General features: G+C 38.7%; 1 protein-coding gene across 2 annotated transcripts in view; it reads left to right on the top strand.

Moving 5' to 3' along the window:
- Positions 1 to 17,211, top strand: part of ASXL3 (ASXL transcriptional regulator 3) — a 164,266-nt gene that overhangs the window by 128,587 nt on the left and 18,468 nt on the right. For both annotated transcript variants that reach the window (XM_040432534.1, XM_040432533.1), the window contains 3 exons: positions 128 to 224; positions 836 to 941; positions 11,712 to 13,608. In XM_040432534.1, coding sequence (XP_040288468.1) covers positions 128 to 224; positions 836 to 941; positions 11,712 to 13,608 — 2,100 coding nt within the window. The remainder of the gene's footprint in view (positions 1 to 127; positions 225 to 835; positions 942 to 11,711; positions 13,609 to 17,211) is intronic.

Below are 17,211 nucleotides of genomic sequence, written 5' to 3'. Positions count from 1 at the left end.
CTTTTTGTACTTTTTTGTGTGCATAGTCTAGTATTGTGCAGAACATATCTATTTAATGCAGAAAAAAATTGCTTTTACGCATATTAAGAACATTGCTTTCATAAGTCCTCTCCCATTCTCCTTCCAGATGGGAAGTGATGGGGCTTTACGTCTTAGTAACTCTGCTCTGAATAATGAGTTCTTTGCATATGCAGCTCAAGGCTGGAAACAGCGATTATCAGAAGGTAAATATAAGTCTTATTGTTTTCATTAAAACTGTTATGTGTTTGGTAAATGGCTGTGCATGCAGTTGATATTTTTAGTTTTTACCATCACCTTTCAGTCCAGAAGTTCATGTTACAGAATTGGCAATATGATTAGAACTTCTAGAACCAGCTGTTAAACAGAATGCATTGTAGCATCAAATCCAGACACTTCTAAGGCGACCCTCCAGTTCAAGATAATGAATTCACATTAAATGGGGCACAAGTAGAACAATTATCTGGCGCCCACCTTTTCAGCTGCAGAGATTCCCGAGCTCCTGTTCTGTCATCCAAGATGTCCACGCCACTACTCAGACTATCATCTGGACATTATGTATTTGGTCATCCAGGATACTTTCTACTTGACGAGTCCTACCCTGAAATTGGCCAGCACTTCTAGTATGAGGGCAGCAGGAAGTGTCTTGGACTATGAAATGCATAGTGTGCATCAGGTAGTCTGAACAGTGGTGAGACCATCTTGGATGACAGAACACTTTGTTCTTTCCACCTATTAAGCTAGTGTTGTGAAGAAAACCACCAATGCCTTTACTTGTGGAAGTTGTTGGGTTAAAACGTTTTGATTTATTTCGTAGGAGAGTTCACTCCAGAAATGCAAATGCGCATTAGACAAGAAATTGAAAAGGAGAAGAAAACAGAAGTTTGGAAAGAGAGATTCTTTGAAAGGTTTTATGGAGAAAAGTAAGAAATAAAATTTTAAGCCAACTTTATAAAAAAAAGCATTATGATAGGTTCCCAGATCTTCCTTGTAACTTTCTACCTTTATTGATGCAATGAGTGTAGAAATAAGAATTTTATTACTTCTCTGTATTGTAGAAATTAGGCTTCAGTAAATCGACCATCAGTTGATTTGTTTAAATACTTAGATTTTAATGCTGCATCGTATAACATTAAAAAGTATAGGCTCCATGGAGCCAAAGTTCTTCTCGCCTGAAGTTGTGCGAGACTTTGGTTAATTCCTACTTGTATGCATATCTGCGTATTTAAAAACAATTTAAAATAGCAATCGGAACTGGACTTTGGTACCTCGGGCGAAACAAATTTTGGCTCCACTGAGCCAATACATTTCTATGCTGTATGGATAGAGCATTAAAATGTAAGTATTTTAACAATGTATAAATACAATTATACCGCATATGAGCAATTTTCACAAGCTTCCCCCCAATGAAAAGAGTAAAAACACCCACTAACCCCCGCCCCGCACTATAAGGAGCAGGGGAGAGGAAATGCCCAAAAAAAAGTTTGGGAGAAGAATCTTTTTATTCCTCATTTTTCAATCATGCCTCGCATATACTGTAGATAAAACCTTCCAAATTCTTCTAGCCCATTTATTTTCCCTTTTTTTCAGAATTTCATTTACTAGGGATTTCCAAGTGATCACATTAGGTCATCCTTTATAATCCAGTTCTTTAATATAACCCTCCTGCCAACAAATAACAAAAACATATGGGGTCATTTATCAAACTGGTGTAAAGTAGAACTGGCTTAGTTGCCCATCTCCCTAGATCCAATCCTGTACAGAAAATAAGGTGTGTTGTGTAATCTATGTACAATAAAATATTGTGTTATTTTGTGTGAAACCTTAAGAATCATGCTCAAAATATTGAGGCATATTTCTCTACCCAAATCTGCTTGCCAGTTAAACTGTATTTTACCCGACAGTGCATCAGTTTCTTTATATAGACTAACCCTCCACCTCTAGCGTATGAACAAAATGTCTTCAAACATACTCCAGACCCTAATTTCTATACATTATTTTAACTTTCTTAAAAATCCATCTAATTTAATTTAACAAACTGTTCCATATCTAGTGAAGCTTTTAATTTAGCTTTGAGTGGAATTTCATATCATCTCTCACTCCCCCCCTGCTGCTTGTAAAATGAATGTATTTTTTGCTGGTTAGAGAAGTCTGGTAAGATTTTGAAGACCTTCATTCCCCCTAAAAATATTAGTTCTGTGTCAAGGTTGTTTTCTTAAAGGGCTTCTCAGGATATAGATATTGATGACCTATCTTTATGATAAGTGATCTGTATCGGATCGGTGGGGGTTGGACAACAGAGGTAGCCCCTCCCTGACTCTGCCACTCAATGCTGACATCACATCAAAGGGCAGTTCACCTGTCGAGGTGATGTCAGCAAGACAACAAACCAGGTCACATGACTGTTCACAATATTGAAACCGCTCTGCTCTCCAATAGCTCCACTCAGACCACTTCAGCATGTGCCGACATTCATCAATACGCCAATTACAGTTTTCTTGCCACACATCTATTCGCCTCTCCTATATTGGTCAAGACCAGATAGGCAAAGATAGTGAAGGACCGCAATGAGTGCTAATCTCAAACCAGCTTTTATTATACTCACAAACTTGAGAGGAATACAGGCATATCAAACAATTTGACCGGTTTCCCGTCTATCACCTGACCCGGGTTTCACCTTCCCTTCTTCAGGGGTGCATATCCCACCCATCAAGGGCGTGTTTTTTATATACAGGTTCGGCTCCTCCTTCCACCTACCTAACATTCTCTTAATTTGCTTATGCGTTAAAACAATTATTTTAAACCTAAAAATACATGATTCAGATGATAAAAAGCATACAAAAAAATGCATCATTTTTGCATCTAAAAGAATATTGTCAAACAAAATCTCATCCCCTCTTAACAATGACATCTCTTTCCATTTAATAATCACATGTCCACGTATGGCCAATTAGAAATCACCACCATGATCCATTCATAAAACCCCAGCTGCCCCTCCCGTAGATACCTTATTACACCATCCACTCTATACCTACTATAAGATTTGGTGTTTTTTTTATATATATAATTCCCATTCTATACTCCTCTTTCATAGAACATTATAATTTTACACACAGAAGACACACGGATATACAAACTAGCTCCTTCTTGGTAAAGATCAAGATGTTTCTTTTTATAGCAAACAGGGTTTTAGGTCTAAATCCACATTTAACCCTAAAGGTTGCAGGGTACCCAATTTGTAGATCCACTCTATCTCATGGCGATTGATCTTAGCGATTGAATCCTCCCCCTGCCATTTATTAGTCACTCGCTCGACTCCAACAAACTTTAACCCTGATGGGTTTTTATTATGTGCTCTTTTGAAGTGTGCCAAAACACTATGTTTCTAGTCCCTTTTTTATATTTCTGATATGTTCCTGTACGCGAGTTTTTAATTTTCTCAGGGTTCGTCCTCATGGGCAATCCAGCATGTAAACGACCCCTAACATTTCGCAGGATAATTCACCTTCAATCCTAAATGTACGCCCATTGCTTCTAGATACCACTTCAGTTATATTGCGCATTCTATATTATTTCTGACAGTTTTTGCATGGCATACAAAAACCGCACCATGTGAACACATGTTTTTTGCCACCTTCTTTGTTTAAAGGCAGACAGCTGTGTACAAGCCGATTTTTCAAGTTGGGTGCCTTTCTAAATATAAAATCTGGGTGGGCTGGGTTTTCCCAGCACAGGATCATTTTTTAAGAACGACCAATTTTTCTTTATAGCATTTTTGATTGAACCCATGTTGCAATTGAATTGGGTAATAAAGGAGAATTTATGATCTTTCTCCTCTCTACTGTATCATTTCTCTTCAACCTGTATTTCTTCCCTACATTTCTCTAGATTTTTCTTTCTATATCCTTTTTCCAAGAAGCGCTTCTGTATCATATTACTCTGTTCCCTATAGGTTTCTATCTCTGTACAATTTTGGAAGATTCTATTAAACTGTCCCTTTGGGATATTTTCAATCCACGGACCATAATGGCAACTAGTAGTATCAATATATGCATTTGCGTCCGTGGGTTTAAAGTAAGTCTTTTAATGCACTATCCTACACAAATATAGTGAGATTCAAAAAATGTATGCTCACTGGGATTATGGTGCTGGTAAAGTTTAAGTTCCAGCAATTAGTGTTAATACTTCGCAAGAAGTTCTCCAGCCCCAATAATTCTCCCTCCCAAATACACACAGTTTACCCTTATCTTGTTTTACATTCAATATGGGGTCAATATATTTACTTTCCGAATGCGGCCATGAACAAATTTGCAAAAATAGGGGCGAATTTCGCCCCCATCGCCATATCGGTTAACTGTAACTAAAAATTATTCATAAACCAGAAATAATTATGGCTTAAACAAAAATCAAATCAATACACAAAATTTACCCTGTGCTCCAGAAATGCTAGAATCACTTTTCAGTTGATCCTGAACTGCCATTAACCCTTTTTCCTTAGGGATTATCTGTATAAGGACGTCTACTGTGGCTAAGTACATGTTCTCAGTAAATAATCCAAAACTCTTTAGAACTTTCAACACATCACCTGTGTCCTGCAGGTATGAGGCTGTGGTAATTACATATTTTTGTCAGTAATAATCTACATACTCTGTCAGCCTACTTGTTACTGAATTTATTCCCGAGACTATGGGTCTCCCCGGTGGGGCAATGAGTATTTTATGAATCTTAGGGAGTTGGTATAATACCGGTATGACTGGATATTTAATCCTCAGATATTCGTATTCTTTTCCATTTAATATTCCTTTTTTATATCCTTTTTCTAAAAGAGCCTCTATTTCTCTCTTGAACTCTGTAGTCAGGTTTTTTTTCAACACTTTATATGTAGACTTGTCATCCAATAACCTCAGCATTTCTGCCTCGTATTTTTTTCTATCTAATACCACAACCCCAACCCCTTTGTCAGCGGGTTTTATCACTATCTCAGCTTTCAATTCCAAAGCTAACAGGGCTTGTTTCTCCTCATACTTTAAATTATAATGTTATTTATTTAGTGTTATTATTCTCTAATTCTTTCAATAACCCTCTTCTGAAAGCCTCTACACACTCAGTCTCCTTGATAAGTGGACAAAACCTAGATTTTTCCCGCAACCCAGAGTGAACTGCTGTCCTCTCCCTTTGTTCCATTTGTTCAGAACGATGAACAAATTTGAGACCTTTTTAGATGTGCACAAGTATATAGGGAAATTAAATATAGCGAAATATGCCATTTTAAAACCAAAAAACGAAAATAATGGAACATAGGGAGAGACAGCAGTTCACTCTGGGTTGTGGGAAAAATCTAGGTTTTGTCCACTTATTAAGGAGAATGAGTGTGTAGAGGCTTTTAGAAGAAGGGTATTGAAAGAATTAGAGAATAATAACACTGAACCTACACATTATAATTTAAAGCATGAGAAGAAACAAGCCCTGTTAGCTTTGGAATCGAAAGCTGAGATAGGGATAAAACCCGCTGACAAGGGGATGGGGTTGTGGTATTAGATAGAAAAAAATACGAGGCAGAAATGCTGAGGTTATTGGATGACAAGTCTACCTATAAAGTGTTGAAAAAAGACCTGACTATGGAGTTCAAGAGAGAAATAGAGGCCCTTTTAGAAAAAGGATATAATAAAAGGTACAGTGAGGAACAGAAGTATTTGAACACCCTGCAATTTTGCAAGTTCTCCCACTTAGAAATCATGGAGGGGTCTGAAATTCAGATTGTAGGTGCATTCCCACTCTGAAAGACAGAATTAAAGAAAGAAATTCGGGAAATCACATTGTATAATTTTTAAAGACTATTTGTCTTGCACTGCTGAACATAAGTATTTGAACACCTGAGAAAATCTGTGTTAATATTTGGTACAGAAGCCTTTGTTTGCAATTACAGAGGTCAAACGTTTCCTGTAGTTCTTGACCAGGTTTGCACACACTGCAACAGGGATTTTGGCCCACTCCTCCACACAGATCTCCTCTAGATCTGTCAGGTTTCGGGGCTGTCACTGAGCAACACAGAGTTTCCGCTCCCTCCAAAGATGTTCTATTGGATTTAGGTCTGGATACTGGGTAGGCCACTCCAGAACCTTGATATGCTTCTTACGGAGCCACTCTTTGGTTATCCTGGCTGTGTGCTTCGGGTCGTTGTCATGTTGGATGACCCGGCCACCCCCCATCTTCAATGCTCTGACTGAGGGAAGGAGGTTGTTGCTCAAAATCTCGCAATAAATGGCCCCATTCATCCTCTCCTTAATACAGTGCAGTCGTCCTGTCCCCTTTGCAGAAAAGCACCCCCAAAGCATGATGTTACCACACCCATGCTTCACAGTAGGGATGGTGTTCTTGGGATGCAACTTATCCTTCTTTTTCCTCCAAACACGATGAGTGAAGTTTAGACCAAAAAGTTCTACTTTGGTCTCATCTGACCTCATGACTTTCTCCCATGCCTCCTCTGGATCATCCAGATGGTCATTGGCAAATTTCAGACGGGCCTGGACATGTGATGACTTGAGCAGGGGAACCTTCCGTGCAATGCATGATTTGAAACCATGACGGCGTAATGTTCTACCGACAGTGACCTTTCAAACTGTGGTCCCAGCTCTCTTCATGTCATTGACCAGCTCCTCCCTTGTAGTTATGGGCTGATTTTTAACCTTTCTTATCATCAGTGATACCCCACGAGGTTAGATCTTGCATGGAGCCCCAGTCCGAGGGAGACTGACAGTTGTCTTTAGCCTCTTCTATTTTCTAACAATTGCTCCAACAGTTGATCTGTTTTCACCAAGCTGCTTGGCAATTGCCCCGTAGCCCTTTCCAGTCTTGTGGAGGTCCACAATATTGTCTCTGGTGTCTTTTGACAGCTCTTTGGTCTTGCCCATGGTAGTAGTTGGCGTCTGACTGACTGTGGGGTGGACAGGTGTCTTTAAAGAACTCAGACAGGTGCTACTAAGTTAGATTAATGAGTGGAGTTGAGGTGGACTTTTTAAATGCACAGTAACAGGTCTTTGAGAGCCAGAATTCTTGCTGTTTTTCAGGTGTTCAAATACTTATGTTCAGCAGTGCAAGACAAATAAATTCTTTAAAAATCATACAATGTGATTTCCTTATTTTTTTTATTTTTTTTAATTCTGTCTCTGAGTGGGAATGCACCTACAATGTGAATTTCAGACCCCTCCATGATTTCTAAGTGGGAGAACTTGCAAAATCGCATGGTGTTCAAATACTGTTCCTCACTGTATATTAAATGGAAAAGAATACGAATATCTGAGCATTAAATATCCAGTCATACCAGTATTATACCAACTAAGATTCATACAATCCTCATTGCCCCACCGGGGAGACCCATAGTCTCGGGAATAAATTCAGTAACAAGTAGGCTGACAGAGTATGTAGATTATTACTTACAAAAATATGTAATTACCACAGCCTCATACCTGCGGGACACGGGTGATGTGTTGAAAGTTCTGAAGAGTTTTGGATTATTCACTGAGAACATGTACTTAGCCACAGTAGACGTGACGTCCTTATACACGATAATCCCTAAGGAAAAAGGGTTAATGACAGTGCAGGATCAACTGAAAAGTGATTCTAGCATTTCTGGAGCACAGGGTAAATTTTTAATTGAGTGTATTGATTTTTGTTTAAGCCATAATTATTTCTGGTTTATGAATAATTTTTATTTACAGTTAACCGATACGGCGATGGGGGCGAAATTCGCCCCCCAGTTTCGCAAATTTGTTCATGGCTGCGTGGGAAAGTGAATATATTTACCCCATATTGAATGTAAAACAAGATAAGGGTAAACTGTGTGTATTTGGGAGGGAGAATTATTGGGGCTGGAGAACTTCTTGCGACGTATTACCACTAATTGTTGGAACTTAAACTTTACCAGCACCATAAGCCCAGTGAGCATAAATTTTTTGGATCTCACTATATTTGTGGAGGATAGTGTATTAAAGACCAAGACTTACTTTAAACCCACGGACGTAAATGCATATATTGATACTACTAGTTGCCATTATGGTCCGTGGATTGAAAATATCCCAAAGGGACAGTTTAATAGAATCTACCAAAACTGTACAGAGATAGAAACCTATAGAGAACAGAGTAATATGATACAGAAGCGCTTCTTGGAAAAAGGATATAGAAAGAAAAATCTAGAGAAATGTAGGGAAGAAATAGGGGTTGAAGAGGAAAGATACAGTAGAGAGGAGAAAGATCATAAATTCTCCTTTATTACCCAATTCAATTGCAACATGGGTTCAATCAAAAATGCTATAAAGAAAAATTGGTCGTTCTTAAAAAATGATCCTGTGCTGGGGGAAGTGATCCCAGCCCACCCAGATTTTATATTTAGAAAGGCACCCAACTTGAAAGATTGGCTTGTACACAGCTTTCTGCTTTTAAACAAAGAAGGTGGCAAAAAACATGTGTTCACATGGTGCAGTTTTTGTATGCCATGCAAAAACTGTCAGAAATAATATAGAATGCGCAATATAACTGAAGTGGTATCTAGAAGCAATGGGGGTACATTTAGGATTGAAGGTGAATTATCCTGCGAAATGATAGGGGTCGTTTACATGCTGGAGTGCCCATGCGGACTCCAGTATGTAGGACGAACCGTGAAAAAATTAAAAACTCGCATACAGGAACATATCAGAAATATAAAAAAGGGACTAGAAACACACAGGGCCAGATTTATCATTAGCTCGTCAAAATAATGGAGTAAAAAAAGTCACAAATTTTTGCGCAATCGCTAAAACTGCGCAATAATTTGCGAGTTTTATTGGCTCTGCGCTATGCTCACCAGTTTTCTGAAAGTTGGCATGTTTTCTTATGTAAATGAATCTCTAGACAGATTTACTATTGCGACAATTTTAAAAAGTCGCAAAAAATTGCGCAATTTCACTCCAGTGAGGACTACGCTTATCTTATGCGACTTTTAAATAGAACATGCAACTTTTTCGGAAAGACGTGTGACTTTTGTAAAGCCGCTTACCGAAGTATAAACTGCTACCGTCAAACCACATTTATCACAGTATTAAAGGACCATTAATAAATCTGACTTAGCCAAAAGTGACTTTGGACATATGTAAAAGTGGAGTAATCTGTAAGTGTAATGATAAATGTGGCCCAATGTGTTTCGGCACACTTCAAAAAAGCACATAATAAAAACCCATCAGGGTCAAAGTTTGTTGGAGTCGAGCGAGTGACTAATAAATGGCGGGGGGAGGATCCAATCGCTAAGATCAATCGCCGTGAGATAGTGGATCTACAAATTGGGTACCCTGCAACCTTTAGGGTTAAATGTGGAATTAGACTTGAAACCCTGTTTGCTATAAAAAGAAACATCTCGTTCTTTACCGAGAAGGAGCTAGTTTGTATATCCGTGTGTCTTCTGTGTGTAAAATTATAATGTTCTATGAAGAGGAGTATAGAATGGGAATTATATATAAAAACACAAATTCTTATAGTAGGTATAGAGTGGATGGTGTGAATAGGTATCTACGGGAGGGGCAGCTGGGGTTTTATGAATGGATCATGGTAGTGATTTCTAATTGGCCATACGTGGACGTGATTATTAAATGGAAAGAGATGTCATTGTTAAGAGGGGATGAGATTTTGTTTGACAATATTCTTTTAGATGTAAAAATGATGCATTTTTTGTATGTTATTTATCATCTGAATCATGTATTTTTAGGTTTTAAATATTTGTTTTAACGCATAAGCAAATTAAGAGAATGTAGGTGGAAGGAGGAGCCGAACCTGTATATAAAAAAACACGCCCTTGATGGGTGGGATATGCACCCCTGACGAAGGGAAGGTGAAACCCGGGTCGGGTGATAGACGGGAAACCGGTCAAATAGTTTGATATGCCTGTATTCCTCTCAAGTTTGTGAGTATAATAAAAGCTGGTTTGAGATTAGCACTCATTGCGGTGCTTCACTATCTTTGCCTATCTGGTCTTGACGAATATAGGAGAGGCGAATAGATGTGTGGCAAGAAAACGGCAATTGGCGTATTGATGAATGTCGGCACATGCTGAAGTGGTCTGAGTGGAGCTATTGGAGAGCAGCGCGGTTTCAATATTGTGAAGAGTTGAACTAGGTGTGAACAGGACCCACCACACCCGTAACCTGCAGCGCTCAAAGTAGGATTGACCATTCAGAATTGACTTTTTGCTTTTATTCAGGTCACATGACTGGAGCAAACAGAGCAGAATAGGTAAAAGAACCATATTGGATATGCAGTGTATGTTAGCATGCCCAGGGCATGTTTAATGGAACATAAAAGTTTAATCCCGGAAAACCCCTTTAATGTCAATTAATAGAAACACGGAGTAGATTTATGAAACAGTCTAAAAGAAACATGGTTGGTTTTGAAATCTGAAAGCTGTGCTGTGATGTGTGTTCTTTTAGGCAGTTTCAATAACATGTTCTATTGTTTACATTTGAAGAGCAAAAGCTTTTTACGGATCATGCACAGCACTTTGTATAACTTTATTTACAGTTGCAACAAAAAGTAAGTGAACCATTTGGAATTACCTGGATTTCCGGATTAATTACTAATGAAATGTGGTCTGATTGTTTTCTAATAACAGCTGTATTGTACATATCTTCTATTGAACGCAATGACTACATATCCAGAGTTCAGGGAGAAAGACTAAGTTACAATTCTTTAGTTGATTTACTTGTGCATTAGGTCATTGTCTTGTTGTATCGCCCAACGTCTCTTTGGCTTGAGGTAACTGAAGGCGTGCAGGCCCTGAGGAAGCAAAGCAGCCCATGATGCTCCCTCCACTATGCTCTACAGTTGCAATGAGGTTTTGGTGTTGATGTTTCATGTTCTTTTTTTTATTTTTATTTTTATTTTTTTTTGATAGACGTAGCTTTAAAAATTTATGGTAAAATGTTTCACGTTTGTCTCATCTATAAATAGAACGTTTTTCCAGGTGCAGTGTGGAGACCCAGATGGTTTTGGGCAAACGTGATTTGGACCACATTTTTTTTTAATAGCAGCAGCTGAACGCCATTCTTGTTCAGTGTTTTTTCTGTCAGTGGACACTGCATTTTGTAGTTTGTAGAATCTTTTGTAGGTCTTTTTCTGTACTTTTTTTTTTCCCCTCAAGTTTGTCATCATTCCCCATAGCAACTGTCCTGAACTGTCTCAATTTGTAGATAATTTGTCTAACCATTGTTTTATCCGCACCCAGGTTTTTATTAATGCTTTTCTAGTTTTTTTCCACCCTTGTGCCTCTCTATAACAGATCTTCGGAGGTCTTCTAACTAGTATTTCTTGAGAAGAACCAGATTTGTCGGTAACCAGACTTTGTATGCCTTTGAATAAGTCAGATTCACATACTTTTTCTCCCTGCAATGTGGATGATTTTGCTCAGTATAAACATGAACGATACAACTGTTTCTGTGTTCTTAATTTTGTTAGATTGTCTATAATTGTAACTTTGATAAAAATTAGACCACATTGTATTAGTAACCAATTCACAAATATAGGTAATTCCAATAGGTTTTTTGCTATTGCAAAAAATCTACATTTTTATTTTTTTAAGTTCTTCTATAACTGTTTTCTAATTGCCTTTCATATTAAACAGATTTACAAAGAACATCAGTCTGTATTAGATGCTTGCTCTTTTTTCTTCACAGATCTGGAATTTCTAAGGAAGAATCTTTACAACTGACTTCTGGCCAAAACAGCAGTGAAGATGAAAGCAGCTCTCTAGAAACCTCTCTCAACTTACCAGGTCCATCCATCCAGTGTGAAAACAGTACTCCGAATAGTAATGAAACACCAGTGATGTTAGAAACTGAAGTTATTGAGGAAACGGTGTGTAACATGGAGCATGTTCCATCCAAAGACATCATTGGAGAAACCGCACTGGAAGAGATACTGATATCTGAAGAATCAATAATTCATGAGGAAATTGCTGAAGAAGTTGAAACATCTATTTGTGAATGCCAAGAAGATGATGATAAAGCTGCAATTGAGATATCTGAAGAAGCGACCAGTGAAAATGCACAGGACAAGGAACAAGAGTTGCCTCCAGAAAATGTGGACTCTTGTGATGTAATGGAGGATGAGTTATTACCTGTCGTGGATGCAAATACAGAAGGAGTAAAATCTGATGACCATCAAGATGACATGTTGGAAGTTTCGAGTGATGTACATGAATGCAGGTCTCCATCACCTGTGGCCTCTCAGACTTCACCCATTAAAGATGCTGAACCAGAAAACACTTCAGTTGAAAATACAAATGAATCAGAGTGTGTTGCTCCCAAAGCTGCCGCTGACCTGTTATCAACAGAGGAAGTGGCTCATGTACAAATGGAACACATCAGTGAACCAGATGTTCAGTTCTCTGAAACGCCATGCATTTCTGAGACATCATTTTCTTCTCAAAGTCCAGAGGAAGCATGTGCTAGTCTGACTTCACCAGGAGGTGATATGCAGTCTGCTTCTGAGGAACCTTACACACCTGCATCTGTTGAAGCAGCTTCTCTGTCTGAAGTTTCAAGCTTTGAAACTGGGGAAGCTGAAAGTCAACAAAAACCTTTAACTGAAAGCCCACCAACCTCTGTTGTTTCAGATGTTTCCCCTCTCTCCAACTCACCTGTCATATCCGAAGCATCTCCTTCCTCTAACCATCCAATGACACCTGAAGCTTCTCCGGCATCAAATTTGCCATTAACTTCGGAAGCATCTCCAATGTCAGATGTACCTTTAATATCAGAAACATCGTCGGTGTCCTCCTTAGCATTGACCTCTGAAACTGGACATGCACCAAATGCACCTGTTACTTCTGATGCATCTTCTGGGTATAGTCCTGCTTCAAATGAACTGCTACAGCAAGAAAGCTCCCCGACCACATCTGATGCATCACAGTCACCTTCAAAGGATGAGACTGATGGTTACTCAGAGGCCTCCCAAGCAGATACTGTTGGCACTGAGCATGAAAGCTCAGAAGCAATTAAATATAATTCTGCAACTCCAAACTCTGATACTTCACTGTCTGAAGACAACCTGAAGCTCTGTAATTCTGAAAGAGACCATGAGAAACCAAATGTAGCATCGCCACCCCATTTATCCCCACCAGACACCATAACAATTAAAAACCATTCAAGCCATTATCGTATTGTTGAAAAAAAGTATTTATCTCCTTCAAGAGAAGGATTTGAGGGAACATACTCCAGGAATAATGAGTCTGTTCACTCAAAGTCTCATGACAAACTATATGCAGTCTCATTAGAAGTATCTGGATATTATGAATCGACCAGAAGTAAACCTCACAAGCAACAGGCAAACTCCCAAAGTCGGCCAGACAGTTCACATTATAAGTCATATGACCATAATAAACAAACAGAGCCAGTTTGTCGAGAGTCTGAAATTTCTAAGCGAAAAACTGCAGAGCAGCACAGTTTTGGTAATTACAAAGAAAAGAGACCCAGAATAGATGATGATCACTATAGTAGAACATCTTCTGTTTCAAGTCAATCTGAAAGGGAACAGCCACCTAGAGAAGAACCCCGTGTTCCACCTCTCAAGGTAAGATGGCCGACTGAGTGCTTATTGTTGTTTCCAGCTATTGTGAAAATTATTGAAAAACTGTAAGAAAGTCTTTTATATAAAAGTATTAATCTCACACTATAACTTGAGAACACATATGTTATTTTAATTTATTAATGTAAAACCTGTTTTTAGACTTGTCTTTTAAAGAAAGTGTTCTTTATCTAGAAGTTTGTGTTCACTTGCTGGTTAACGCCTTCACATAAATGGATGTACCATCCTAATTTCAGTCTTCTAGCCAAAATAGAATGCAATTGTATGTCCTAATGATCTAGTAATCACTGGGGAAGCCCAGTTGTGACTGACAACCAGACTCCTACTAGAAAGGCAGGAATTAAACAAATCTATAACAGCCGGTACCACCTTACTTGCCACAATCAATACTGATTCTGGCTTCTAGTATAAAAGAAGGGAGGGGACTCTTTGTTTTCCTGCTTTGTACTGTGATAGCCTGGCCTGACAGCTTTGACATGGCAGTCTGGGGCCAGCATAAGGCCCCAGGGCAGTCCTGTGGTAGTGACTGTTAGGACATACTGTAGATTGGGGATCAGCAACCTCCAGCATTTCAGCTGTTCTCAAACTACAACCCCCAGAGTCCTCCTTTCACTTCTTTGGAAGTTACAGGAACATCCATTTGTGTGCATGCTGGGAATTGTAGTTTCGCAGCAGCTAGAGTGCTGATCCCTGCTGTAGAAAGTTTTCCTTAGTAGAAGATAGCTATGTATTTTAAATCAGCGATTATCTTATGCAAGATGAATTGTATTTTCCGATAACACTATTTTGGAATACATGTAATTTGTTTAGCGGTTATTAAATGTTTTGGAAGGAACGCAAAAAAAAAAATATATACAATTCCACCATTATTCTTAGTAAGTTTTTTTTTGCTGTTTACAATGCAGTAAAAATGACACGTTAATACTAATATTATATAATATACTAATATAATGTCTTTACCATTGTAATGATAATGTAATTTAAAGAGTTTGTCCTATTGTCAGGATAGGTCATAAATATCTGGGGTTAATATAAAGGGCAGAACAACCCCTTTAAATTACATTATCCTTACAATTGTAATGATACCAAATATGTATAGTATTTTATTTTATTTTTTGTAATTTTGAATAATAAAAACTTTTTATGGAATGAAAAAGGTAATTTTTGTATCTCTGCATTCCAAGATCCATAGATATATTAACTCATTTTCAGATTTTTTGTTTGGATTGGGAAATGAGAAAAATTGGCCCTTAGAGTACTAGAAGGTGGGATCGTTTGATCTTTTGTATACTACTTTGGAATACATCATAGCCTGACGGCAATATACTAGCATACAGCTGCCATCATACTGCCTTGGTACGAAATGATGGCCAGACAAAGGGAGGCTCCTCCTCTCTTGAACATCTTAGATGTGACCACAGCATGTGCAGGGTTAAACTACTCCAATCCTGACAGCTGTGGCAGAAGGTTGGCTGTATACCGTATGTCATCCAAGCCCCCGCTGTGATCTCGTAAGGACATTAGCTAGTACCCATGAGATGCTAATAAAGGATATATCCTTTACAAATATATCAGTCATGGGTAGTTAGAGAGTTAAATATCATCTACCATCAGAAGCTTATTGTGTAACACTAAAGGCCCTATTAGACTGAAAGGGAACCTGTCATCAACTTTATGCTGACCTCACTGAGGGCAGCATAAAATAGTGACAGAAATGCTGATTTCAGCGGTGTATCACTCATCAGCTAAAAGTCAGTGGTTGCCGAGAACCAGCATCATAATCATTGCAGCCCAGGCCTTGAAAAGAGTCACATCTACCTGAGAAGAGTCCTGGTTATCCATAATCTCCTGCACTCACTGTCCATCTGCTGATGATTGTCAGTTCTCTCCTAGAGAGAAAGGGAGAAAACTAGGTAGAAGACTGTCAGTCATCAGCAGGTGGGCGGGGAGATCAGGAATTCATGAATGACCAGGACTCTTCTCAGGTGGCCGGGACTCTTTTCCAGGCCCAGTCTGCAATGATTGTGATGTTGGTTCTCAGCAACCACTTACTTTTAACTTATAAATGACAGACCGCTGAAATCTACTTACCTGTCTCTACTTTATTCTGCTGTTAGTATGTGCAGCATAACGTTGATGACTGGTTCCCTTGAATGGTTTTCAGGCCAAGTATTCATAGGAACACTTGATAATTGGCCCATATAATCGTACCACCGATAAACTCGTCTGTGAGCTAATTAGCATCTTTCATCGTAATGAAAGAGGAAGAATTATTGGTAGCACATCTCTCGGAGTAATAGACCTGTTCTTCCCCCATTGCATTGGTTTGTGTAATAGACTGATGCAAACTAGCGCCGATCGACGTGTTTCCTAGTCAATCGGCACTCATCAGCAGTTTAGTAGGGTTTGAAGACTGAACCATTATATCTGAACACAGAATATAGTTTAAAGATATGTATTATCTACATATTGCCATTCTATTTGACATTTAAAAAGATCCATGGATTTTCTTTTTTTGTTCTTTTGCGGTTTTTCTTGCTTTTATGAAGCGCATCATTTGTTAATGTTAAAAGCTGGATAAGTACCAGTTGCTCAGGGTCAATATGTGTCTCCTAACAGTTTCACCAGGACATCAGCATCATAAATCCTATAAAAATGAATACAATGTTGAATTGCATTTGTCCTCTTGATTATTGAATAGCAATTAACTGAATCTCGCTGGCTAATTATGCCATGCATTAAGGAAAAATCACATTTGTGTTTCACAATAATTCCTTTCAGCATTTCAGAATGTTTGTGTATTGAATAGAAATGACAAGGTCAAACAAAGCTTCTGAGTTCGGAGAGAAACGAACAATGGTTCATAAATAGTGAATGCATGATGCCATAAGATCACCTCTGATGTCCTTGGATGTATTTTTGAATGACATGCTACGTTTAGTAATTTGTTTAAAATCTAGAGTAACCACGCTGAAAAAGAACAAACCCAACCTCACCTCGTATCCCTGCATAAATGACTGTGGCTCATGAAGTTAAAAAAAGGGAAGATGGGGGGGGTAGAGATTGTATTATGTATGTTTTTGGATGGTTACTCAGACTTGAGTCTGTTGGTACTTTTAAGGTTTAAATCACTTATGATTGAAGCTTAAAGGTGTTGTCTGGGAAGGCAGGGGAATTCTTTATCAATGCCCCAAAATGGTGTAAATTTTTTTTTTTAAAAAAGGGATACTCACACTGATTCCCCGTTTACCGGGCCCGCAGTGGTATCTACTTCCTGTTCTTGGTATGACATGCAGGTCTGGCTGAGTCAGGTGGCCAGTGGTTGGTAGAGCAGGCATAGCCCGCCATGTCCTTTGTTGAGGATCAGGTCAGGAAGTGGAAACCTTTGGGGACCCAGGAGTGGCAACGGACAACCTCTATAATCCGTTGACGGCGCGTGGTATATGTACAGTGGAAGTTGTCTCTTTAAAGATAACTCGCAGAGCAGGCGCTATAGCCGCCGAGTTTCTGCTTTTTCACACAACAGACATCCAAGGCTAATGTCTGTGATTGGCAATAGTCATATTAGGTATCACCACATCCGTAACA

Source organism: Bufo bufo, chromosome 5 (genome assembly GCF_905171765.1).
Source record: "Bufo bufo chromosome 5, aBufBuf1.1, whole genome shotgun sequence".
Classification (NCBI taxonomy): Eukaryota; Metazoa; Chordata; class Amphibia; order Anura; family Bufonidae; genus Bufo; species Bufo bufo.
This window is presented reverse-complemented; position numbering and strand designations above follow the sequence as displayed.